At 38.7% G+C, this 26,331-nt stretch overlaps 1 protein-coding gene across 3 annotated transcripts in view; it reads left to right on the top strand.

Moving 5' to 3' along the window:
- SPIRE1 (spire type actin nucleation factor 1) overlaps positions 1-26,331 on the top strand; it is a 129,052-nt gene that overhangs the window by 65,065 nt on the left and 37,656 nt on the right. For all 3 annotated transcript variants that reach the window (XR_009957657.1, XM_062570098.1, XM_062570099.1), the window contains exons 4-6: positions 14,776-14,901; positions 24,324-24,407; positions 25,540-25,704. Coding sequence is in view for 2 of the 3 variants with exons in the window: in XM_062570098.1 (XP_062426082.1) it covers positions 14,776-14,901; positions 24,324-24,407; positions 25,540-25,704 (375 nt within the window). In the remaining variant the exon portion in view is untranslated. The remainder of the gene's footprint in view (positions 1-14,775; positions 14,902-24,323; positions 24,408-25,539; positions 25,705-26,331) is intronic.

The following is a 26,331-nucleotide window of genomic DNA, read 5'->3' on the forward strand; positions in this document are numbered from 1 at the left end:
GCTCCTGTCTGAAATGGGCAATGTGAGTGTCCTTGTAGCTGCAGTACTCTAAGGATGGGAGCACTCGAGACAGAGGTCAAGAAGAAAAGCGGCTGTGGAAACTCTGCCTTTCCCAGTTCTTACCAGGGTTCAAATCCCTATCTGAGGATGCTAAGAAATTTGTCTTGTTGTTACAAACTATGGGTATTTCTATGGGTATTTCAGTTGTCCATATTATTAGTTTTGAATCACTTTGAGGATGATATAATTGCATTCCCAAGGAAAATGAAGGTGGTGAGATGCTACAAAATTATTAAATTCCTTATAGAGGCATATTGTACTAAAACAGCAACATGGGAAAAGTCAAGAAACTGAGAGAAGGCCCTTTAATTAAGCCACTGTGATCTTCTTGCCTTTGAATTATTCAAAAGCGTGCCTCAGGCTTGAGGCAAAGTTCGTTTTGGTACATTTGTTTCAGTGCTCATAATAGAATTGAAAGAAATGCAGCATTTGGAAGAAAGTTGTTTGAATTAATTTAAAAGTGCTACTAATTTTCCAAAATAATAATCTCTCTGTCTGTTTTATCTAGGTGACTTTTTTAATATGCTCCTGATTACTGTATTACTGTGATATTATTTTCTGCTCGTCTTCACTTAGTCTACTGTTGCATGCTGTGTTTTAGAAAAATATTTAAGTGAGATAAGGCTATTTGATACAAAGAGGTAAATAGTGCGTATTAGATGGTGCTGTCCCCTGAAAATTTGGATTTTAATGTTAGAATACCATATTTATTGCAAAGATTGGTGAAGACAGGGAACGTTTTGCATTTCTCATTAAAAGAGATTTTACAGTAGATTTTTGTTTAAAGACCACAGTTGCAACATACTTAAATACTTTTGTAACAGAAGCAGTCTTAAGGGTTAGCTTTCCAAAGACTGTATTGTCCCCAGATGCAGGGCCCTGAGTATATCTTAAATTGATTGATTTATAGATGTCTTTAATAAAAATAATACAATGGAAAATAATACAAGGGCAAAGTGTTTTTCTGGGGGATGACTTTAATGCACACCTCAGGTACCTTTAGTTTTGCTTTATCTCATTGCTTGGGGCATATGTACCCTTTAAAAGATTGTATCTCTGGGCAGATGAGTCTCTTATGTGTAGTTATGGAAAATTACTTGAACATTTTGATCACAGAGTCACAGAATAGTTGAGATTGGAAGGAGCCTCTGGAAATCATCTAGTCCAACCCCCTTGCTCAAGCAGGGTCACCTAGAGCATGTTAGACAGGGTTGCATCCAAGCAGGCCTTGAAGATCTCCAGAGAAGGAGACTCCACAACCTCTCTGGGCAACCTGGTCCAGTGATGTACTGAGCTTCGTAATAAATTATATTTATATAATTTATATAAACATGGGGGCGTATGTATTCCCACAGTGGGCACAGGGGGATTCGGGGGTTTTGTGCGAGGAGGCAAAGAGAGCTGGCAGGGCTTAGTAGCAGCCACGGCTCCTGGCTGTTTAGGCTCCCAGACTAAGTCATGTAAAGAAGCTTTAGCTGAGGGCTTGGCAAGGGCAGAGAGCTAAGGGATCGCGCGAAGGGAGGCCAGCTGCGCGCAGAGGCCACACGTCCTACGCGGCTCTGGGTTGGCTTTGTTTAGAGCCTGTACAGAAGGCAACGATAAGCCTACTTTGAGAAGCCTGCTGGGATGAAAACTGGACCCCCCCTCCGCTTTACCCTGAGGAAAGAATGAAAACCTTTGTTTTATTGTTATTTCTGTATTTACTTCTCTGACAAAGAGGATAGTAAGCAGATTTTAAACACTAGAAAAAATAGGAATTTGTTGCTGTTTTTGAGTTCATGATGGCAAAGAAGAGCAAGATGCTTCAAGTGATTCAAGTCAAAGGAGAGATTTATGATTTTTTTTTTATCCGTCTCTCTCTTAGGACAAAGCAAACCTGGAGTTGGGACAAGAAAGTCTTAATGAGCACTTATTTTTGCTTTTCTTTTTTGGCATTCTTATATTCCTTGAGGTGAGCACTAAGACCTACACTTGCTTTAGGTGGGGTTTTAGGCTGCCTTTTTTCTGAAGAGGCAAAAATCAAATCTCTTTGTGAGCTGATCTCTACTAATCAATTCATGTTGATCAATCCACTGTATCATCCTGTGTGTACCAAGCCCCCATCTATACACATACTTACACAGGTAGATGTAAAATATTCCTGCCCTCAATCCACTATTTAAAATCAAGAGATTGTAAGGTGATATTTGAAACGTGGCAGCACTGAGGGGGAAAAAAATGTTTTTTAGACTTTGACTTCTGTGGTAGTGTGCAGTATTAACAAGTTGAGGAGAGTATTAGTCAGCATGATTTATTAAGTCTTTTCATGTCTGGCCTGAGGAATCTTGTCATGGTAGAAATATTTTTGATGGCTCAAAGATAATAAATAAGAAATACATTTTCCAGGCAACACAAGTTTGGAAATAAAAATATTCAGTGAGTAATTTTGCCCTTGTGTTTGCATTTAATTTTTTAAAAACCTATATAGAAAGTGAAGGTATTCCTGCACCTTAGCTTGATCCAAGAGGCTAGGGGACAGTTTGGGGGACAGTTTGTGTAAATCTCTTTAATGTAATTTTAAAGCTGCTTTGAACGTGACAAGTAATTTAAGTGAATTATGTTGACAGACAGGTTTCATTAATTAAAGTGATGTCATTTGGTGTCTTAAACAGATGTCCTGGTTTTTCATTTTGGGCAGTGTAATTGGAGGTCAACATGTGGTCTGCTTTGCTTTCAATTTAAACACTATGTTCTTTTTTAAAAAATGTGATGTCTTTCCACATTTGAAAGTGAGCAAGTGTTTATTGCAATTTGTTGTCTTGGAAATGGTGTTTCATGTGTTCAGAGCCAGAGCTCTCAGCCTCGGATTTTCCAGAAAAGAGATTCTGTCTGCCGGTTGCCAAAAGCACTTGGTCATGGTGGTGTCTGGTTCAGAGGAAAAGTGCCAGAGCTTCTAGTACTTGAAGACTTACTTCTGCTTCTTCTATTTTCAGGCTAAGGAGCTCCACTTACAAATTCTATCAGTTATGGGAAACCTTAGGAAAAAACCAAACCAACCATGAAATAGTTAAGAGATGAACGCAGTGTGAGTTTTTCTTTGTTTGACGCTTTTTCTTTGGTGCTACCTGAGCCCACTTTTTATCCTGAGCAGCTAGAGCAGGAGCGAGGGAGATGGGAGCTCGCCTGCCCTCCTTTGAGATGTTCTCCCCATGCAGGTGCAAGCAGAAGACATGGCACAGGTCTGCCCTTCCAGGCAGACTCTGGGGTCAAGCACTCTGTTAAAACTGGGCAGGTGTCTCTATAGGGTCCGGGACACTTTCTACTGTAAAAATGATTCTCAAGACGTTTGGCATCTCCTACCAGGGAGCAAAGTGCTGAGGTGAGAAAACTAGGCCATCCCCCACCAATCTCTGTTGTCTTGCATGCCTACTGCAATGAAATGATTAATAACTTTCATTACCACTTTGACAGGTAAAGATAATCTCTCTTGAGGTTAATTTGGCAGCTATTTAAGCCTTTTAATGAAGATGCTGCAAGCATAATGGCTTCTCGGCAGCAATTCATTGCTGTCACGCACAGCTTGCATTGCCCCTCTTTCCCTGCCTCCTTCTCCTTTGCATTTCAAGCCTTCTCTGCTGTGGGATCCTAATGTATACTCAGTGATACCGATGCGAGAGGTCCTTTAGAGCCAATTAATTTGGGGCTTTCTGACAGGAGAAGGATATTTTCAGCTATCTTGGCTGCTAGGAAAAACTTCAATGCTCGTCAGCTTTACACTAAGCTTTTGGGGGATAGACAGTACATCCTAAATTCAGTTCAGAGCTATCAACAAATTCCAGTTTAGATGTTTTGCTGATGTCTTGGATTTGTCCCTCTGTGCATTGCAATCAGCCCTTCTGTATGAAGCTGACGTTAACCAGCTTTCATCTAGCTTAAGGTAGCAATGTTTGAAATAGATTAAGGTATTTGCGTTTCTAGTTGCCTGCACTTTGTTCGTAAGTCTTACTTGTTTTAGAAGTAACTGCCCTGGAGTTTCAGCCCTCACAAGTGACTTTGTCATGAAAAATGCCGATACAGAAGAGTTACCGAACAGTAACAATTGGTCTTTGACTATACGCAGGAGAGTGCTCTGCAGTGATCGCCTGCGCGATAACCTTACTCGCCACTGCTTGAGGTCACTACAGTATTAATTACCTTTCAGAGAGTTAATTCCTTTTTATATGTCTACTTTGGAAGGCATTGGTAAATCTGTCATGAAAAGGCATCTGTTTCAGTGGACACGCGGTAGATGCCTCTGTAAATGCCGGTGGTTTTAAAACAGGCTTTGAACTTGAAAAATTGAGCTGGGAGTTCCTACCTCACTTGCAGAGATACATCTTTCATGATATGTAACTGAGAACTGGCAAATAATTATCTATGGGGCAGGTCTGTGGAATACTTGGCACAAAATAGTTTAATTATTTTAAGAGCTCTGTTTAAAAAAGAAGCACTCATACAGTGGTTTTCTAAGGGAGGGTGATTAGTCTCTCCCCATTTTCTCTTTTTTCCTTCAGATTTTGATGAAGAGGTGTTGCTAGCTGTTTCTTTCTGCAGATACTTTCTTTTTTTTCCCCACTGTTTTCTCTGTCGAGGACATACTCCTTTTACTGTAAAACATGCTTGGTTCTACAAGGCTCCTCCTCAGATAAGAATGGTGAGACAGATTTTCATGTGGTTGAAACAATGTGCAAAAATATTTCATCTGAATTAAAAACAAAGTAGTAAGAGCTGGGAAGACTTATCAAATAGTTTAGATTACGTTTCTCTTTTCCAGTGAATTTGTTTTTATGAGTATGCAAAAGAATTTCATTTTGAAAAGCATGCTCAGCATTTCAAAGTGCAAGTAGCTCTTTTGAAAAACGTAACAAACTTTCCTTGTTGTTGCAGTCACAGATTGGCCAAGGTGCGTGGCTTTGCCTCCTTCTACAACTGACACGCTCAGAAACAAGCAAGCCAGCTCTTAGGAAGAAGTGCCAAACCATAGAAAGACGCACAAGTGTTTTTGAATTCAGATTTTTGGTGGGAAAGGATCTCTCACTCTCTATCTTTAGGCTCTTACCTTGTGGTCAGTTTTACTTTGTTCATCCAAAACAGTTAGAGAGTCATTCCTCTTCCCCAAGAGTCATGATGTTAAAATTAATATATTTTCAGGTTGAAGCAAGAGATTACCCTTTGGGTTGTATTTATACTCTCCACAGGAAGTAATAAATTTGTATCTATTCCTGACACTTTGGGACCTAAGATTTTGGGGAAAAATGCCAGTGGCTGCAAGATGTATAATAAATCACTACAACTGTCCGTTCCACAGTTTCGTATGGACACTGAAATCTTTCTAGCAAATGGAAGTGCAAATGGACCAACAATGCAGGGATACGATGGAAAAAATATGCCATAGCTTTGTAAATGACTTGGATAGCCACGGCCTAAATCCAAAGTTTGTTGGTAGCTCTGAGTTTCACGAGAATGAGGGAATACGCGCAACGGGGTCCGCGAAGCAGGTGCTGTGCTACAGCCCTTACAGCGGCTACGGTCCCTGCCGCGCGCAGGGACTCGGCACCGTTCGGGAGGTGGGAAGCGGCTCTGAGCGCTTATCGGAGCGCGTGTGTGCGGGGGGGGGGTTGTTCCCGCTGCCGCTGTTAGGTGCGGAGCCGAAGGCAAGCCGCAGCGCCGTCCTGCCCGCGCCTCCCGCGCAGGCGGGGCGGGATGCACGCCATCTGCGCTCCCTGCAGGTGGTTAATCCCACCTATGCGCAGGGCGTATGTCAAACCCGCTCAGTCCAGATAATTCAATTTCTAGCAATTACCGTATTTAGAGACGATCTCCAGGAATAGAGTGTGAATGGAGCGGATGGATATAGAAGCTCTCCCCTCCTGAAGCACGGAGAATTGAGGAGAAAACACCACTTTTTAGGTTCTGGCATGTTAGGTATCTGTTCTGCTTGAATAAACAAGGATATGTGTTTGAGTCAGAATTATTTTATTTTTGATAGAGATGCAATAAATTGTCAGTCAAATAATTTGATTCATATTTATCTTAGTCACAAATGTTTCAAGTGTTAATATTTTTGTAGCTGTTTTGGTTTTATAAAACAATTGCAATGTGGATTCTATGGTTATAAATTTTAATAAAAAAATTTTAAGCATACTTTATTTTTTTTTTTAGCCCCAATTTTTCTGTAGGCCTCTTTAGTGCAATCAGAGTTTCAAGACTTGATTTCCCTGACAAAGGTACTACAAATAAGAATGCAGCACGCATGAATGAGTAGGTTTCCATCTGCGGAGCTCTAATGAAAGCAAAAGGCGACTGGTTAGCTATTGCTAGATTTGTTTGTTGGGAGTGAAGTTTAAGAGCTTGTTATGTTTAGCAATGCAGTTTGTTTAGTTATGCAGCTGGAAATCTGTTTTTTTGGATAGGAATGAAAAGTCATGCTTCAGGACAGAACATAAAAGCAAACTATTATTATGTCTGCTGAGAGAAGTTTCAGCACTTTACATAAAAAATAAACAAACTACCCACACAAATGCATTTTAAAGCTCTGTTTTTGAACTGTAAATTGCTGCGAAGGAAAGTGCATGTTTTTATTTTAGTTGATATATTTTAATTGGCTTTTAAGTGGCTCATGAATAAAACTGCCTTAAATTATTATATTGTCTCATTTAGTAAGTTTCCAAGCACCTGAACTGCTTAGTAATGAGCTTAATAGGAATTATTAAAAAATGGATGTAGAAACTACCTCTCATTAACATTATTCTCCCCCTTCCCTTCTGTATGTATCAGCTATATTTAGGTTCTGATTTGGGACTCCTTGGCCATTTTCGTTCGCCTTTTGGTAAAGTTGTTTTCTATTTTCCTCCATATGCAGATTTCTTTATTTTCTGCGGTTTGTCCCGGCTGCTTCGTGTGCTCCTAAGCAGAGGTGGGAGAGGGGGAGAAGGAGGAGAGGGGCCCCGCTCCTCTCGCTCCGCTGCATCCACAAAGCCTCCCTGTGCCAAACCAGCGCGGCGCTCTGCTCCCCCGCACAGCCGAAGTCGTTCCAGTAAGGAAGCACCCTAAGGAGGGCCTGGGGAGCATTGCTGACAACCATACAAAATCATTTGGCAGGGTAGCAGCTCCTCGCTATCAGTTGTTTGGGTCCAAGTTATTAAATAACGCAAAGGGCGGTTCCACGGCGGAAAGGGCTGTTAGTGAAACAACCGTACAGGTAACTCTGTTAATTTATACTGACGCTCCCCTTCTCCTTTAATTACCCAGTTTTATCGTGTTTCCCCATCTACACCTCTACTCCACTTCTGGAGCTAGCTTTCCTCCCCCTGTGCCTCCGTGCCGTCCTTCACTCTGCGGCAGCCGCGTGGCACGCGGGGAGCAAGAGCTGCCGAGTGCACGCAGAGCTGATGCCTTGCTGGGAAGCAGAAAGCTTTAGAAAACGATGGCTGCTGACAGGCTAACTAGTGGTTTTAGTTACCTTTTGCAGGGTTTGCCGTTTAATATAAAAGAATTGGAAAAAAGTAATTGGCTGGGTTTGGCCCTTGCTTGTGGATAATCCCATAGATGTTCCACTGACTATTCAGAGAAGAGCTAGCAAATTCAGCTTACTATGTCTATATAATTATTAATTCCTCCATTATTCTGTTAGGAAATGATGGAGCACAGTTTCTCGGTGAAACTAAGAAAGAATGTAGGCTTGGTTTTCACTTAATTGGCTCTTTTGAAACAAGCTCTTTTGGGAAGAAGACTGTTGTTAGTACAGAGGCATTGCTTAAAGGCATTGTAACAAAACATATGAACAGGCATTCCAGCAGCAGCTGTATACTGGGGATGTATTTGAGATGTAATAGTAGCTAAGCAGTTTCCAAGAAGAAATGAGAATTTGTATGAACACAGCTTTGTCAGAAAGTGTGTACTAGCACACAAAATTAGTCATGAAAAAATTAATCTTGCCAAATGCCCATTGGAAGTAGCATCATCTCACAAAAACATAGACCTCCATTTGAGGACCATGTTTGATAGTCAAAGTCCTCTTCCTTCTATACCTAGAGAGCTGATAAAAATTAATGATAAGTTCCGCAGAACACGAAAAATATACTATTGGGCTTAAAAATTGAAATGTCTGTAACACATACTGTAGTGTGATTTCCCCTTCTTAACTCCCACATAAGTTTTAAATGCTTTCAAAAGCATCAGTAGCAATGTTGAATATTTGTAAGGCTTTTTTTTCCTACAGGTAGTATCATATAAATGTAACAGAATAAAAATCATCTTCAGCTTTAATTTGTTTCTGGAGTTGGAAAAGGTTCAAGTTAATAGATGAGACAGTTCAGTGAAGTGTTAGCCTTGCAATTGCTGTCTATTGAAATTTTATCAAGATTCTCATCATTGCTTAAATTCAGTCTAATGTTACGGAAAAGCAGGCAAGACTATTTCTGTGTAGCCGTGAAAGGTAAGATTTTTAAGAAAGAAAATGGGTCACAGTGCTCAGCATCTCAGGACAATGAGTCCTTGGAAGAAATGGTGTCAGGACAGAGATTCTGATTAGGAGAAAATAGTTGAAGAGAGCTCTTTACGGTGCACCAGTTTACTTGTGAGAAATGGTGACTTGCTTGAGTTTTGCCTCTTGTCTCTAAAAACGAGTGCAGTGTGTGAAATGGCACAGCAGTGTCACTGTATGAAAAGGCACCGCAGCCTTTTCCTAAGCGCAGTCTGCACACATGAATCTTTTGATTTTATTCCCTCACTGACTTAAGTTTTGATTCAGGAGAGCATGTGCAAATATCTGTTTGACACTTAAGCATATATGCAAGCAATTTGCTCAAGGTCTTTCATCCTTGGACTCTTCTGAGTTAGCAAGCAGGGGGTAGGTAATGATGATGATTTTGTGATATGGACAACTGGACACTTCTTTGAAGGTCTAGAATCCAAAGCACTGTTGTCAGTCCTCAAGTCATCTAATTCCCATTTACAGCTCTGCATTCAATTTTAGCAGCTACATTTCTTCTATTGCTTGCAGTCCTGAAAAGAGGAAACCTAGAAAGGTTTCATTGATTTGTACCAGTTAGTTTCAAATGCAATACCTTTGCTTCTGCATATGGTTTTTCTTATTAGAAAAGAAAATTGGTAAGGTGAAAATGTATTTGTTATGCTATTTTGTGGGGCAAAATATTTAAACTGTGAAATTGTGATCTTGTGTGCCTAAGGGTGTTAAGAACTGCATAGTTCTTTTGTCCACCTCAAAGCAATGAAAAACCTGATCAAAACAACAAATCCGAGACCTCCCGGAGCCAGGGGAAAGCCTCACCAGCTTGCTAGGGAACAGTTACATAACAAGGTAGGTTGGCAAACAACACAATTTGCACAGAAATGACCTTTTCCTTGAGATATGCAAGGAGGCGAGCTGGTTCCAGATATCATGAAAGCTCCTCAAAACCTATGTTGTGCACAGCTCCCTTGCACTATGCACAAGAGTGCTCCTAGCAGACAGAAATGTCTTCCAAGCTTGTGCAAAAAGGCGTCTTATTCCTCCAAACAGTCCATCCCTTAAGTTTAGTGTGACCAGATATTCTGGATAATAAAGGCTAAGCTAAACAAAAGGCTCGGTTGAGTTTTATAGATACACGAGTATTGTCTCGGTGAGATTGTTTGCTTTTGCTGGTCAGGCAGATGGCTTCTTCAAGTTCACATGCATAATAATAATAATAATAAAAACACCTAATCACAAGGTCTGGCTTATCTACAGGGAGATAAAGTCTTTCAGAAAATCACTCTGACTTTGAAAGTCAAAGCTGAGTCAAGCTGAGTTTCATTCTTTACAGTGCCACAGTGGCTGGCTTGTGGCTGAAAACCAGCCTGGTTGTATGTTCAGTGGTCTGTTGTTTGAAAGTAGTTTACTCTTATTGGTTAAGAAAAAAGTACGACTTTTAAGGATATGTTAATCCTCCAGGACTTTAACAACACTTAACAAGCCTGGCATTTGCAAACTGGTAGTATGTTTTGCATAATATCAATAGCTTGCCTTTGTGTCCCATGGGAAGAAGAAATCCTTTTATTCTCTGTGGCACATTCATATAGGCACTCTGCCCAAGATGATTATAAGTGGAAACAATTTTTTTGGTTTTGAAATCTGAACTCCAATAAGCTAGGTGTTTTGGTCAAGTTTTCCAGTATTTATTCTGGGAAAAAAAAAAAAAAAAAGTTTTCCAGAACTTAGCTGAATTTCAGCAGGTGAGTCAATTGTGAGTATTTATTGTAATTTTATTTAGTCCTTGATGGAATGAATTCAAAGAGATCCAGAAGCATTGTTTGATCTCTTCTAATTGTTAAATTGTGATTTCTGTTGACACTGGTTTGGCTTGATGCGCTCTGTTTCCTAGTCAATTGGGAATGAATTTGGAGAAAGGCTCTGCCAAGGCTACAGTATTTGCATAATGCCTTTTTTTTCCATGTGTGAACTCTGAATGTGGATTGGAAACAGTCTCTAATCTTCTTAGTGATCTAAGCAAAGATTGAATGCTGTGGGTCAAGCTGGCTTTTGGATGGGCTCAGTGAAAAAAAAAAGGGTAAAAAAAATTCTTCTCAATGATTACCAGTGGAATAGCTTAGAGATCAAGTTATTTAAAACTTCAGTAGTTGATAATATTTGTGATAATTCTACCATTTTGCAAAAACTACCTAAGTTGTTTTCAGCCATACTTTTTGACTGGCTTCCTGGAAAGGGAACAAACAGCCCTTGTACTAAGCTCTGGGCACTGTTAGTGCTGGTTCCTCCTAAGATAGTTCTGAATTGTATCATGAGGGATGAAAAGGCCAGTGGCAGAAAAAAACACATGCAGAAACTGCCTTTCCTTGATAAACTCTGAATGGCTGGAAAAGGTTGAAGATCTGATTTAAATCATTCTTGCACCATGAATGCTATGACATGGTAAGAGGAGGTGTTCATGAAGTGGCAGTGTTTTTGTACCTCGATTAGTAAAACATTCTGACTATGTGATTTTTGTGTTATTTTACAGTAACATAGTTTTTGAAACACTATTAAAAGCATACATAAAATTAAAGATGTAGCTTTAAAAAGTTTTTTTAAGGATGACTATCCTGAACTCAAGGTAGAAATGATGTTTCATACTTGATATGCCTTGCTTTTCCAGATTTTACATTATTTTTTCATATAGAGGTTATGGATTGCCAGGCTTTCTGAACAGCATGTAAGTACAATAAGCTGTAATGAGGGAAAAATATTCAGTCTGTCTTATTTGCATTTTCCTTTTTCTTCAGGCTTATCTACCCTAGTCCAAAAATTTATGCTAGATCACTTAACTGAAGTTAACCACAAGGTTTTCTGTATCTAATGCATCTTCATGACATGAGATCTCTCGGAGGTTGATTTTTTTCGGAACATAAAAGTTAGTAGGAGCTACTGGCCCTCTTTAAATATTTACATTCTAACATTTTACAAACCAAATAGTTGACATTTATGTGGTTACTTTTCTACTAGTTTTAGTAGCAGACATTTATTTTTTTTACTTTACTTTGTGTTCAATAAGAAAATTAAGATTACATCCATTCCTTGCTTGAACTTGCCAGTGCTGCATTTCATTAACTTTCTGAATGTTTGATGCAAATTGTCTCTAATTAACATGCTTCTAAATAAAGAAAAAAGGCATTCTTAAAAACCTGTGTACAGTCCAAATAGCAATAAAATTTTATTCTCAACTATGAAGACTTGCACCATTTTAGGACCTTTTTGAAACTGCTTTTGCTGTTATTCCTATACTTATTGTTATTTGTGCAAGTGGCATATTGTAGAGTGAAACCATTTGTATCTATGCTGTAGTTATTTGCCCAAAGTAACTTACTGAAAGCATGGTGAGGCAGGTAGGGACATGATTAGTTACTGAGAGAAAAGAACACAAATCAGCCATATTCAGTATCTGGTCAGTTTAAGCATAGTGTCATTCTGACTTTTCTCTGACATTAAGTCAAGAGAAATGTTTAATAGCTTCTGTCTTTGTGGTGTGCCTTGTCCCTAGAGCACACATTAGACAGCCATCTCTCTCTTTTTTTTCTCTCCCTTTACCTGTGAAGGAAATGGTATGATTTGTTTTAAAAAAGTAAAAATAAGTAAATTCTGTTGACTTTGTCACCATGAATACACAGAAATAAATTTGAAGAGTATGAAAAAATTGTGACTGTCATCATAAAGCAGTGTAAAATTTGAAAGTGATGAATCAAAGGCAGTTTTATGAAGTTACCTGCATTACTTTCCAAAAAAGAGCAAAAGCACTTTTAGATTTTAAAAGTTACACCAAAAAATCGGCGTAGGGCAGTTACGCTTAGTTTTGTTTCTTTTCATTATTTTGAAGGGAAGGGACAAATAGTGCTGGCTGGAAGTCAGGGTGGCGATGCTAAATTTCACTTCTATAACTGAGTCATTCTGCCTTTGTGAGAGAGAAATGTGCCAAAGGGAGAACAAAAGGCAGGGCAAGGTAATTTTAAATTGATGTGATTGAGCAAGCTAGAGTGGAAAGGGCGCAAGAAAAATGGTTGGAGTAACTAGAGAAGGTTATTGCAAGAGCGCAGAGCGCGCGTGTGGAAATTTGTCAAAGAAGTTGACCAAATCTGAACGTTGAACTCTGTATTCTTACACTAATTAGAATAAATTAAATGTAACAGTTGGGTTTTGATTGTAGAAAGTGATTTGTCAGCCAGCTCAAGCCAGTGTAAGTGTGACTGCAGTGAGAAGAAGCTGTTGTGCCCTTCCTCGCTTTCCTGCGCTCTCCCCGCTCTGGTGGCATGTTCTCGTCCCTCCTTTTTGCCTGCACCACTACTCCCGGGTCGAGGCCCCGAAGAAGCAGCATCTCCTTCCCCCCTTCCTTCACTGAGTTAATTTTTGTCTAGATGAACCGTCCTATCTGAGCTGTGGCACAAACCCTGGTGGCAGCACGAGCGCGTCGGTGGGAGCAGGCAGCAGGGCTGCAGCACCGCACCCTTGGGTGGCAGCGGGGATTGAATCAGGTTTCAGGCAACGTGAACGTGCAGCCAGAGCCTGACACGGAGCACGGCCCACGGTAACCGCAACGTTCACTGCAGTACAGGAGAGACTTGGACAAAAATGCCAGTGAGCTAACTAAAGGCTCTTCTCCTAAAGAGGCTTTTTGTCTCAAAAGCTTTGGTTCTGGAGGTCTTCTGAACGTAGCCACCCGTTTCCTCACATTTTGATTGGATTTGGGTTTTTTGCTCTGTAGTAAAGAGCCACTGTAAAAACCACAATAACAAGGCAAACTTTAAAGCCGAAGTTAAGATTTTATTTTGATGTATATGCTAGAATGATAACAATATGAGTGTTCTAGTTGATGTGTTGGACTTTTTTGATTTAGCAGCTCTGAATGAACAAATTAGAGACATTATGGTTTTGTTTATTTCCAGACAGGATTTCTGTGAAGAATCCTGTAGGAACTTAAGCTTACGAGTGATAGATTTGATGTAGCAGAAGTATAACAAAAAGGTATTACAACTATTTCCATCGTTGCTGCGCTCGTCTGGTAAAATAGTGTTGTTCATAAAGTTAGATGTTGCTTATACCATTCAGATTCTCTATCTGAAATGTGATGCGAAGGCTGGCTTCAGAGAGGATTTCCTTGCAGGAGATGGGCCCTGCATATTTTGTCCTAAATGCAAGACTGGAGGTTTATTTATTTATTTATTTATACTGCAGTCATCACTCAGGCAAAACTCAGATTTGCTTGAGTGTCCGATGTCATGATGTTAGGAATACTTTATGATCAGGACCTGAAAGGCAAGGTATAGCACTAAGTAATTTTTTGTAAAATTCCATTTCAGAGATACAAAATTGAGCCACATGGAAATTAGTTTGGTTGACTCGGGAATTGGACTTGCAATTGATTGACATTGCTAGGGTAGAAACAATCTCTGACTCCCAGTCTCAGGGAAGATGCCTGTGTCCATGTCATAAGCCTATGAATACCCTGTGAATCCTCCATAACAATAGTTATGAATGAGTGTTAGCAATTTAAGTAGACTTTTGGCATGTTTTGCAGTTAGTGTGAAGGAACAGATCTATCTTACTTATACAGTGTTTCTTTAAATCAGCCGTGCTTGTGTCTGGAAATGTTTGTGAATGTCTGAAGTAATGCAATAAGCTGGCGTTATTTCACAGCTCTTGCTGATTTTTGAAATCTTTATGTCATCTGAAATATATTAAACTGGTGTTTCAGCTTGACTATTACATTTAACCTATTTGCTTGCTACACCTTCAATCCTTTCATAAGTTGGTCTTTCCCACATTCATGGAAAGGTAAGCAACAGTTACAGTGTTAAAATGTATTTAATTATTATGTACCCCCCCCCAAATTTAGTACTACAAAATTGGGTATTTTTTTCCCTTTGACAATTATTTCAGGTGCTTTTTTAATTAAAAGGTGATGTCTTGATTTTCAGAGTTTTCCATGAAGTATTCCTTTGAATGTCAACCAGTCTCCCTACTGTTTATGGAAATAACTATGTGTAAAATAAAGAGTAGCAGAAGAATTAGGAAATACTTTCCAATTTCTGCCAAAATTTAAATATCTCTCTTGGATTTCTGTGCCCTAAATATGCTATTGCATTCCCTTTGATGTTATTTCCAATTCTGTAGCATTGATTAAATCAATGGAGCATTGTTTTTATATTGATATTTGTTTTTTTCTCTAGCTATGTGCTGCCCATTTGCCAACCCGATCAGAGGCACCGAACCACTATCAAGCAGTATGTCGGGCTCTGTTTGCTGAAACAATGGAATTGTACACTTTCTTGGCCAAAATTAAAAGTGCAAAAGAGGTAAGCAATCTGAGAAGGTTTTCTACTTTTAAACTTGTTGTTATGTGAAGTGGGTTTTTCAAAACTACTTCTGTACTAACTAGTACTGGATGACACTGAGGAAGCCAGGAGTTTTAAACTGCTGGATTTCTTCAGAAACTGTCCACTTTATTTGGAGAGCTTCCTTTGGAAGCCCTTGGGTCTAGGCACAATTGTGTTGGGGAGAACAAAATGAAATTAAAATTAGGAAATAGGCTGCTGTGTTCAAGGAGTTCTGCAGATGAGTTTTCTTTTTTTGGCCTGTAATCATTTTTGGGTGTCTCAGAGAAACTGTTATTAATTGTGATTATGGGAATTTTTCCCAGAGGGCTTGCACAATACTCTTCTGGGCACATGAGTATGCAGTGTGTTTGAGACCGAAAAATTGTCTATTTTCTCAGCAGTGTTATAACGTCTCAGAAATTTCCCTGTTGTTCTTCAGTTCCTTCTCACACCTTGCTTTTGCCGGAGAATTATCCAAGATTGTCCTTGCTTGTGTTTTGTCCCCAGTCAGCAGCTTTTATTACCTTTGATGTATGGATAGCTGGTTAGGCTGTCACATAGACTTCACTACAGAGCCAACTTAAAAAAAAATCTGGCTTTAGGTCATCATGCATAAGTTTGCTGCCTCCTTGGTTTTTACTGTTGATTGAAAGAGCATCCTATGAACCACTTCCATTAAATGATATGGGTGAAAAATAACTTTGAGAGGATTTAGGGGAGAGGATTCTTTTTAATTAAGATTGTTTCAGTGATCTGGTCTGCAGAAAGGCTCCATAAACAATTATATTAATGCAGGGAAGGAGTTGTTTATATTGGGAAACCAGTGAGTGGGGAAGAGGGCAGGAATAGAAAGATACTTCTGAAGCTGGTTTTTCCCCAAAGCCAATCTCTCAAGTAATGGCACATTCATATTTTTTTTAGTATAATCCCTGAAGGATTTTCTTCTTTTGTAATTCAAGATCCAAAGTACCCTTGAAAAGCAGGGTAAGATTTTCTTGGATTGATCCAACAATACTGCTGCTGCTGCAAGAGGCAGTACTGCTCCACCCCTCACACACACTCCCACACTTTTCCTTGCTCTGGTTCTAGAAAGCAAACATAGCAAATGCAGAAAAGATGAATTTATCCTTGTCAGGTTAATAGCTGAATCAGCTTGTCAAAGGTCAGATGAGCCCCAGAGCAGCACAAGAGAGCTGTTATCTTCACACTGGTGGAGAACTCAAACCAGAGGCGTAGGGGACTGGCATTTGTTTTCCTTCTGCTCAGCAACCTGATCAGAGATGCATCCTTCCAAAGGGGAAAATTCTTTAGAGTTAGTTTTCTGCTGCATTTGAGTCAAGTTTCATTTACATGTTTCTTCCAGTTCTACTCAACCTGAAAGCAATTTTAAATTGAAACAGGATCATACAGGGATAATAATGACAGTGTCAGCATGGCTAAGGAGCCACTTGTTTTCTGAAGCGCCTGTGTTGCGGTTCAGCTGCATCCACTGCAGCTGATACAGAACCCGTGCAGGATGCAGTGTCTCAGTGTGAGATCTGTCTCCTGACCCTTCACATCATTAATTTCACAGCTTGGCTTTTGACTGCTCCTTAGTGGTCTAACCATTGGTCTAACCAGTACTAATTGAAGAACCTTTACCAGAAGCGCCTCAACAAGCAGCTGTTACAACATCCATACAGAGGGTCAAATACAGACCCTCTGGAGTCCTTCTTTCTGCTCAAAGAGGCACTATACACTTCCAGTAGTTCGTAAGCATTTTGAGCACAAGGAGTAGTTATAAGCCATCTCTATTATTAGTCAGTCCTGAAGTAAAATATTGTATATTTCATATTTAAAAATAACTGTTAAAACAACTTTTCAAACTTTTAATAAACATTAATGAGGTGTTTTGGACTTACAGATTATTTAATCATCTTGTGATTGGACATTGAAAAAACGACATTTGATCACATCATAGAGCATACTATGAGTTAATCCCAAAGGAAAGAAATCATTTCCCTCTCAAAGGCTATTAGGGATTGATTCGAAGCACATTTAGGTCAAACGAAATAATCCTTCTGGGTGGAGTTCTGGCCTTACTGAAATCAGTGGGACTTTTATCACTGCACTTACAAAGTATCATGTGGTTTATTTTTACTCTGGATCAGTCACCCAGTAAACATATAAGAAGTAACCAAGAAACTCAGTTATCTTACAAGCAGCTTCTGGAATACATACACTTTGATTTTATGACGTACCTGTTCCTTATTCATAGCCTGTATCCAATGAAGCTATTTAATGCTTGAAAATAATGTGGCATATGTAGGAAGAAATAGATATGAAGAAAATACAAGGTGAAATGCTGTAAATCTTGCCATACTATTTTAAATGACCCCTGTAGTTTTTATCTGAGGCGAGCTGAAGTCATGTGATCATACTAGGTTTGTGCCAATGAAAATTATGGTTATATGTTCTTTTATACTTCAAATACGTACAAGAATCTTAATTAATGAGTAATATGTCAAATACAATTAAAGTGAATAAATTCCTTTTTTTTTCTTTTATATTCTCACATAAGTGTGCCTATTAGGAGAGAAACACATCACACTTTAGTAAGGTCATATTATATCACGAATTTGTGGTGACTGCGTTGGCGGAGAAGTGGAAAGAAACAACCAAGATGTGTAGATCACCTCCAACAAAAGAGCCTTATGGCATGTGATGCCACGTTTGTGACACTGAGGAAGTCAGGAGTTTTAAACTGCTGGATTTCTTCAGAAACTGTCCACTTTATTTGGAGAGCTTCCTTTGGAAGCCCTTGGGTCTAGGCACAATTGTGTTGAGGAGAACAAAATGAAATCAAAGAACTCTACAAAGTAAAACAAAATCCTCCAAGAATAACTTTGGTATTAATAAAAATTACTTTGAAATTTCTTGGCTTTCTTCCAGGGCTACTGTACGGTATCAGGGTTTCTGTTTCCCAGATATATGAAGCTCGTACTCTTTGCTCAGTAGGTGCTAGAGCTGCCAGCTTCACTGTAGCAGAAGAGAAAGCATGTTTATCTGTAGAAATTCACTCCCTAGCAGTGGACCAGATCTGGCCATCCTCAGACTGTAGGCTAGAACAAGTTTAGCAGAGAAGTCCACTATAAAAGAGGCAGAAAAATATTGCTCTAATGCTATATGCAATGTGACACTATAAGAACTTGTGAGGATTTTGAAAATTATGCCATCCAGTGGGAGGCAGATCATGGGGCAGTAGATATAGGCTGATAGATTGTAGTTACTAACCTATCTAGTAAACAGTCCTGTGCTCTCCAACCTATCGTGTGAACATCACTGTCATGTAAGTAGAGCGTAGTTTCAGAAAGGGTTTTACTGGCTTGTGTTTGGGTGAGTGCATTACTCAGAAATGATGAAGCAATGAATGAGCTGTTCAGGTCGTCTCAATGGATGTCAAGTAAAATGTTTTAGGCACTCTGTCACATATTGATGCCAGGCGGATGTTTTCTCTAGTCTAATTCACTGTGTATGAAAGGTCAGAGACAAGCAATAAGGATGACTTGTTGACAGGGAGACACTTCCATTCTTAGATGTGCAGGACAGAACTCAAGCTAAAGATGAGAAGGGTGTAATACTACTAAAGGAACGGTAAAAAAAAAAGTAAAAAAAAAGTTAAAAAAAAAAAATCAAAAAAAAATTCTAAAAATAAGTAATTCTGTGAAATAGCAGGAGCAGCAGCTGCTCCAGAAGTAGGATTGAAATTCAGTTAACTAATCTGACCTACCTTTGTATCTTTTTACAAGATGAAGTTTTCCTAGCAGGTTTACTAGGATGCTTTTCCAGCTGTCTGGCAGGCTCCGTACACCATTCAGGCAGCTCTGTGAAAGGTGCCCTTGCTGCTGATCCACCCTGGGAGCCACCTGCCATCATCCCGAAGTGGTCTTTGGATAGGCCAGGTCTTCCTAACTCTATATCCTGCTGTTCAGGCTTACAGCTGCTGGCAAAAACAGAGTACAACATCTCCTTTGTTTTTTATATATGGAGAAAAAAGGAATGGAGAAGATGGAGAAAATGAATGTGTGTGTGTTAGGGGAAGATAATTTAAATACTTGTTAAAAATGACCCCATGCAAAAGAAAAAATGAGTCTTTTTCAGGATGATCCAAAAGACTTTGAGATCACCTTTGTTTTGCACCTAGCCATAGACAGAATTGTGGGTCACAGGCAGAATTATGGGTGCAAATGAGCGATGTCCATGAGATAAACCAAATGTTCCTTTTGTGGAAAAAGTCATTCTTGCTCACAGATGGTAGCCAGTACGACTACGGGAGACAGGGAGAGACTGCAGAAAATGCTGTTCTGGATCAGACCTGGAATCTCTCTGGTTCTAGCATCCAAACTGTGGGCATGTGCTTCTCTTCCAGGTCTAATCTGGTTTACTGAGGGGGTATCACCCCTCGTCCTCCCTCAGCTTCCCATTACTGCCCAGTCTTACCTTCCCCTGGAGTTAATGTTTTACTTGTGCTTCGTGGCTGTGTGATGCCAGTAAATGCTGATGCCAGCCTGGAGCAGAGCGAACCATTTGTGTGTGCTCTGTGGGTGATAAACACTGCAACTGGCAAAGCTGGTGCTAAACAACAAACAGCATGGGATGTTGGCCAGCATAGCATATAAGTGGTATCCAGTAGCAAGTGTATCTTAATCTGCCACATTAGGATTGACTCATCTGAAAAATTTTTAGAGATTGGTTTACACCCTGACACATCAAGATTAACAGATTAATTAAAACTTTGTAAATTTTTATAATCGTGCACATCTTCGATTGCAGTGTAAGTCAGTGTTTTTCAAGGGCTTGTCCAAAGTTGCGTTATCCGTAGTATGCCTTTTAAATTAACAAAAGTTCTGGGCAGAATATATACAAGGTTCCCTATTTATCCTCTTTATTTAAACTGTTCATTTAAATCAGATCTTCTTTTGTTTCTGTCCTTTCTAATGTAAAAACTTGATTCAGTCAGTCTGTCTGGAGGTATTTCAACCTGACCTGTATGAAGAAGGTAAACCTGCAGATTCTAATGATGTGCATGAGTAAAAATGAAACTTCTCTTGTTCCTTTCTTTTTTTTCCAGTTTTGTTTCATTTCATGTTAAAGATTCTAATGGAAAAATAATTAATTACAAAAGTAGATTGTTATTTTCCATTTAACATTTGTATCTGTACATGATACATATATATATTGTTTGTATAAAAATACAATAATAGAGGTAGTTAGTTAATAGGTAGTCAAATAATGTTTTACTGTATTTCTTGTTAATGGATCACTTATTCCAGAAATGTGGTCATTAGCCAAGTTACCTTTAATAGTCAGGTGACTATAAAAGCTGCTAGAATATCCTGCTGCTTCAGAAAGTGTTGTCCAAGAAAGACATGAGTTCCCAAAATCTTCTCATAATCCTGCTTCTGCTCATACTTCCAGGCTTGTGACTCCACCCTTGCAACTGAGTTGTCATCAGGCTTGCAGACCATTGGGATTTCTTTGCTCCATCAGTTTAGGAGCCATTCCAAAGCCTGTTTAATAGGAGTGAAAGCTCTTTTCACAAACATAAAAAAATGGAGAGGCTTTCAGGACTGTTCTACTGATCATATTCCTTTCAACACCTCTTTTTTTTGAGTTAAATGGGGCATTTTCAAGAAACAGGAATAATGCTGCTGGCCAAGCCCATAGATATCAAACCTGAGAATTGAACACGCACAAGCAGTTTTTCCTAGTATGTAGGTCATATATTTCTAAACTGAGATCAAAGATGTGAGACTACTTTATTAGTTTCCTAGGTCACAGTATAAGAATTACTTGCATCAGTAAAAAATTATTCAGAATTAAAAATAAAAATTGGAAATTGCAATTGGTGAAAGACAAAGTCAAGATGTGGATTCCTGCAAATTCCGTGTTCGTTAAAGTGTTTCATTTTAGAGTGTGTTTTGTTGAAGTGAGTCATTGACGTTGTGCTGACAAGTGTCTTACATAACCTTCCATCTGTCACTGAGCAAAGAAGAACATGCTTCAAATGTGGGCCACTTAGCAACAACAAATTAATTGACTGCTTTAAATAGTACTAGAATAAATTCAAAGAAATTTTATATTTTTCTTACACTTGCTAGTCGCAAAATTCAATTTTAAAATTGGCCAAATGCCATAAGGTTAAAAAATAAAAAAAGAACAGATGAAGTTGAAGTGCAGACATCCTACAAATCTAACCCTTTAGTTCCTGAACGTTTGCCCAGGCTGCAGTACATGAATCAGATTTGTGGTGTGGGTTTGAGGTTCTGGGGTCATTTAGAAAACCCCTTTTAAGGTGCTTTTGCTTTCCAAAATAGAAACCCATTTAGACTATATATTTATTATACTGCAATAGCATTTCTTAATCCATTGTCCCAAGGGTAAGTACAAATGGATACCACAGCTGAGGTTACTCATAGATTTTTGGATTGCAATGAAGTTCTGACAAACAGTCTATTGTATTGTAAATGTTTTGGTTTCTATAATTTGCAATTGAAACAGAATCCAAAACCCACTGACACTGGCTGAGAGTGGTGGAAGGAAATGATAACATTTCATTTAGTCTAGAAGACTTTACATAATCGTATGTCACAGTAATTTTAAGCAGCACCTGACAGGTGGAGAAGAGTTAAAGAAACCTTCATAAAAATGGCTGCAAGGATAGGATACCTTCTATTTCCCTTTTCCCCTAGACCTCCAAAGGTGTCTAACTCAAGTAACAGAGGAAAATTAGTTTCCATTCTGCTGCTCTCCACTGATTGCACAGTGAGATGGATATAGGACCGAACCCGGGGGTGTGGGGAAGAGCTCACTCTAGGAAAAGGTGAACTTTTTCCTGCAGTTTTTCCTCCCCAGGCAATTCCCTGCTGAGTGGGTGTCTACACTGGTGTTGGGAAAGCAGCAGGAGCCCTCAGCTGGGATGGCGAGCAGCAGGATCCTAACTTTGGCAGTAAGCCTGCACTTGTAATCTCTCCAAGTGCAGTTTTATGATACCAGGAGCCGCTACCTTCTGGCTGGTAGGTTTTGCTCTTGCCGCTCTACAGAGTGCAGTAGCTGGCATCGTTGTATACCTGCGCTTTCTCAAGTGGAAACTCTCCCGTCAGCTACGTTTAGCTGCGTTTCAGGGAAACTAATTAGATGGCTGCCTTATTTGCACAATCTTTCAGCTCTTCAGATTTCCTCTGCCCCCGATATTCTGCTGTTTAGAAAAGCAGGTTGTAATCTTTTTAGCTTCATGGAGTATTTATGTCACTCCTGATGTCCCTGGGCATAAAGCAGCCCAGCAACCTGTATGTTAGGGAACATGGCTGGTGAAATGGGTGATTGCTGCAGATCTTGTTTAGCATTCAAAGTAAAGGTTAAGCTGCTGGAACATGATAATTTGGTAGAAATGAATGTGTATCTTCCAGTGTGGAAAGGAGCAGCAAATCTGACAGTTGTCAGCTCATTTATTGAGGTTAACTTTCTGGTTATGAAGAAGAAAAGGCAAAAGAGGATGATTTTATATTTTGCGGATTATTAACAAATGTTGGCAGCTTGCGAGAAAGCAAATCATTTACCGTTCCACAGAAACCATCTTTGAAATGATTACTGCAAGTGCTAGTGTGATACAGAAAAGAAGAAACCTTGGATGGCAAAATGTGTATAAATGAGACCTTAATGTTACTTGTTCTTTTTTCTTTCCATGGAAAGGGGATGAATGTAAGTAAGCATTAGACTGAATGCTGACTACAGCAACAAAACCAGCACAAGTTTCCATACAAACAGTTTTTCCCCATGGGGTATCTTGTGATGATACTGCAGATTATGCTAAAGTGTTCCCACATTGTGGGATGACATATTTGCTTTTATAGCATAGATGATTTATGGGTTCTCTAGAATCTTTCTCTAAATTATGTGTTATGTTTTAAAGGGCAACAGTAGTGTTTCTTTTTTGACCTGAAAGCAAATGTGCTACTTACTTAAGTAAGACAATAAATAATCCATTTGTTCTCTTTCCAAAACCTTTGTGATGGGTGACTCACGTGTGCTGTCTCTGTAATCAGATTGAGTAAATACTCATCCTCTGTTTGTTGAGTGGATTTTCCAGTGCTTCCATTTCAAACGTTGACAGTTTCGGTACTACTTGCAGGGGGAAAAAAAAACATTTTGCAAAATATACTTACATCTTAGATTTTGTAGGAAGCTGTAAAGCTAAACCGAGACTCCCCGTCCCGTTCCATTAGTACAATAAAGTGTGTTAGGCTCAAAAGTGAGACAACATTTCTGTGATAAATACATAAATCTTCTGCATATCTCTGACCTGCTGATTTAGTCTCATAACATAAGCTCAAGAAGTTAGAAGATGTAACTCCCATGTTTAGTACAGGAGTAAATAATTAGAAAACAGATTAAATTAAACATTGTTAAAGGAAAGATTTCCTAGAAAACTCTGTGGAAAATGGAGTATTGAGAATTTGTTTATAGTGCTGATACTAGAGCATTTTAATTCAGAAGTAAAACAAAAACTAGCATTTGAATATGCATTTTAATGTGTCTAAGATAATTCCTGTAAATCCACCCAGACCTGTCTTTTAAGGTTCTTGCTTGCATCCGTTTATGTGATACTTACCTGTTCTTTGGTCTACTGTTACTTTTGATCATTTCTAAATTCTTGTCGTTATGAAAGCCTTTGTTTTGTCCCTTTATATGCAGTCTTTTTCATATTTGCATCATCAGATCTTTTTCATAAATAGTAATTCTTACCTTTTAAAGATCTGTTTTTATTCCTTACCTACATAGTTATAATACTGAGATTCCAAAGTCAATAACCATGTTATAGAAGCTACTTAGTTTTATTATAAATGTAAGTCTCTCACTATTCTATTGAAAGGATGTTTCATGATTTATTTCTCCTCATGACTAACTTTGTGGGACTTTCTTCATTTACAAAAATGAGCTGTCTTGCATTTGGCAACTGACAGTAATTTTGTCATGAATGTATCCTTTCAAGTCAGTAAACTTTTCTGTGTGGTAACCTCTCAGGCCTACCGGGTTTTTCTTTCCTCTGTGGATAGCCCAATTTTAGAAATCTTAAAATACTTCAAAATAGTTTTTCCTCTGAAATGTTATTAAGCTAGGTTCATATGCAAAGCTTCAGATTTTCTCCAGCATTTAAGGTCCCCTCTTCAATTATGAGAAATATATTCAAATAGTATTTCAAATTACTATTATTACTCTTACAGTATTATTATTCAAGTTGTAAAATGTTCATCAGAATACCCAAATAACGTATTTCAGAAGATGTCAAAACTTAAACTTCCATTTTACTTTAAAGTAATGCCGCCATTCAGTTTATTGACGAATTTTCTTCTTGTTGGCAGAATCTGAAGAAGATTCAAGAAATGGACAAGGAAGCAAGTGACGAAAGCAGCACAGACCTTGATGACTTAAAAAATGCTGACTGGGTAAGAGAACAGTGAATAACGAATCAGCATCGTTATTAATAGTTTATATTTCATTGTATCGTTTGCCCAGAATCATTTGTGTTATGGTAGGATCAGTGTCTGTTTTTTTTTGCCGTATGAATTAGTAATAAATCATGACAAGTTAGAACGAAAATCTCTTCGCAGGCAAGAGAAACAATGCAAGTATCCAAGCTGATCACTCTTACCTTTCTTCTTCTGACTAAGCTGTTTTGGGAAAGCTTTGGTAATTTGAAAAGTTGGACATTTAGACAGAAGTCCTGTTGACTGCCCTTCAAAGTGGCAGCTAGACAGTAGTCAGAGCCATCAGCTGTGAGTTTCTAGAGTGGTAACATAAAAATGCTACAGAAGAACTCTTAAGAGAAGGTACCTTGTAGTATTTTCTAGTTACTGTTCTGGCCAGTGTGTGGAGGAACATTATGAGTTTCTTAAAAGGATTTAATTTCAATCTCCCAATCTCCTGTCCAGTAATTCTTTCTCTCCACTCATTCCTACTGCCAAAAAAATGTGAGGGAGAAATTAGGGTGTGGTGCTCTTACAGGCAGGGTGAAAGGGAATGCAGTACCGATAAGCTATCTCTAAACCTTAGAATTTGAAGACCAACCCAAAATTTCTATCTGAGGAAGAACAGCTGGAAGATTCTGCAGGGATAGTTCTGGACATAAGGGAAACAAAGGTTAGGATTCAAGCACTTTTTAACTCACTGTTTTAATTCACATAGAGTTAGCTACAAATCTGGAAACTTTACTGATGTGCACGCTGTGTGGTTGAAATGGAAATCTGAAGGTACATGAGAATTTTCATATCCTTTTTTCATATTCTTTTAGTTCTGGATGTCACTTGAAGCGAGACTGCCGGTCTGCTGGGTTGCAACGAAGTTTTGTTACGCTCATAAGGACTGAATATAACCTTATATAAAATAACAACAAATAAGATGAGTTTTGGTTGTTCAAAACAGCTGCTTTTCTTACCTGTTTTAACGTGTTCGAAATAAAGTAGTGCAGCTCTGTTTGGTGTGGTGATGTCCTGAAAGGGAATGAGCAACATTGGTTTAATTTGAGTTGGTATTCAAGAGTAAGGTATTAAATAAAATTTCTCTGTCTTCGCTCTTCAGGCTCGTTTTTGGGTACAAGTAATGCGAGATTTACGGAATGGTGTCAAACTTAAGAAAGTTCAAGAGCGTCAGTACAACCCCCTCCCAATAGAATATCAGCTCACACCCTATGAAATGCTGATGGATGACATTAGATCCAAACGCTATACCTTAAGGAAGGTTATGGTAAGTCAAGAAAATGACTAGATTTTGTCAAATCTGATAAGTTTTTTTCCCTGCCTTCCTTTTTATTTATCTTTTTCCTTTTTTCTGAGAACCTTGAAATTATGAATTTGTGTGATTAGTCATGTTCATGGCTTTTATACTGTGTCTTAAATGTAGGTAGTATATTGAGGGGGAAAAAAAGTGAAACCAACAAAATGCTATGCATTCCGTTTTCCATATGGCAGGCATTTAAAAATTGCAAAAGACATGCTTACATATGCTTGAACAAATGCCAACCTTAATGTTCAAATTAACAGTGCTGTCATGCTATGTACTGAGTTTTTTTTTTTTAGGCTTTGGTTATTGAGGGAAACATTTATGTTAAGTTTCAATGTAATTTGGGGGAGAGAAATGTGTTATTTCAAAGGGTACAATGCTACCATGTTGTGACATGAATTGTGTTGTGAAGAAAGAGGGAAACCTGCAGTGCTGGCAAACTTACATTACTGCCACAGTTGCTGAGATTGGATGGTCTGTTATGAATTTTCAAGCAATTATCTGTGTGAAGCATTTTACCTTCAAGTCTTCAATTTTATAAAGTTGACTGAACTATTTTCACTGTAGCTTTTGCTGCTTTCAGGTCAAGAA

This window comes from Rhea pennata, chromosome 2 (genome assembly GCF_028389875.1).
Source record: "Rhea pennata isolate bPtePen1 chromosome 2, bPtePen1.pri, whole genome shotgun sequence".
Classification (NCBI taxonomy): Eukaryota; Metazoa; Chordata; class Aves; order Rheiformes; family Rheidae; genus Rhea; species Rhea pennata.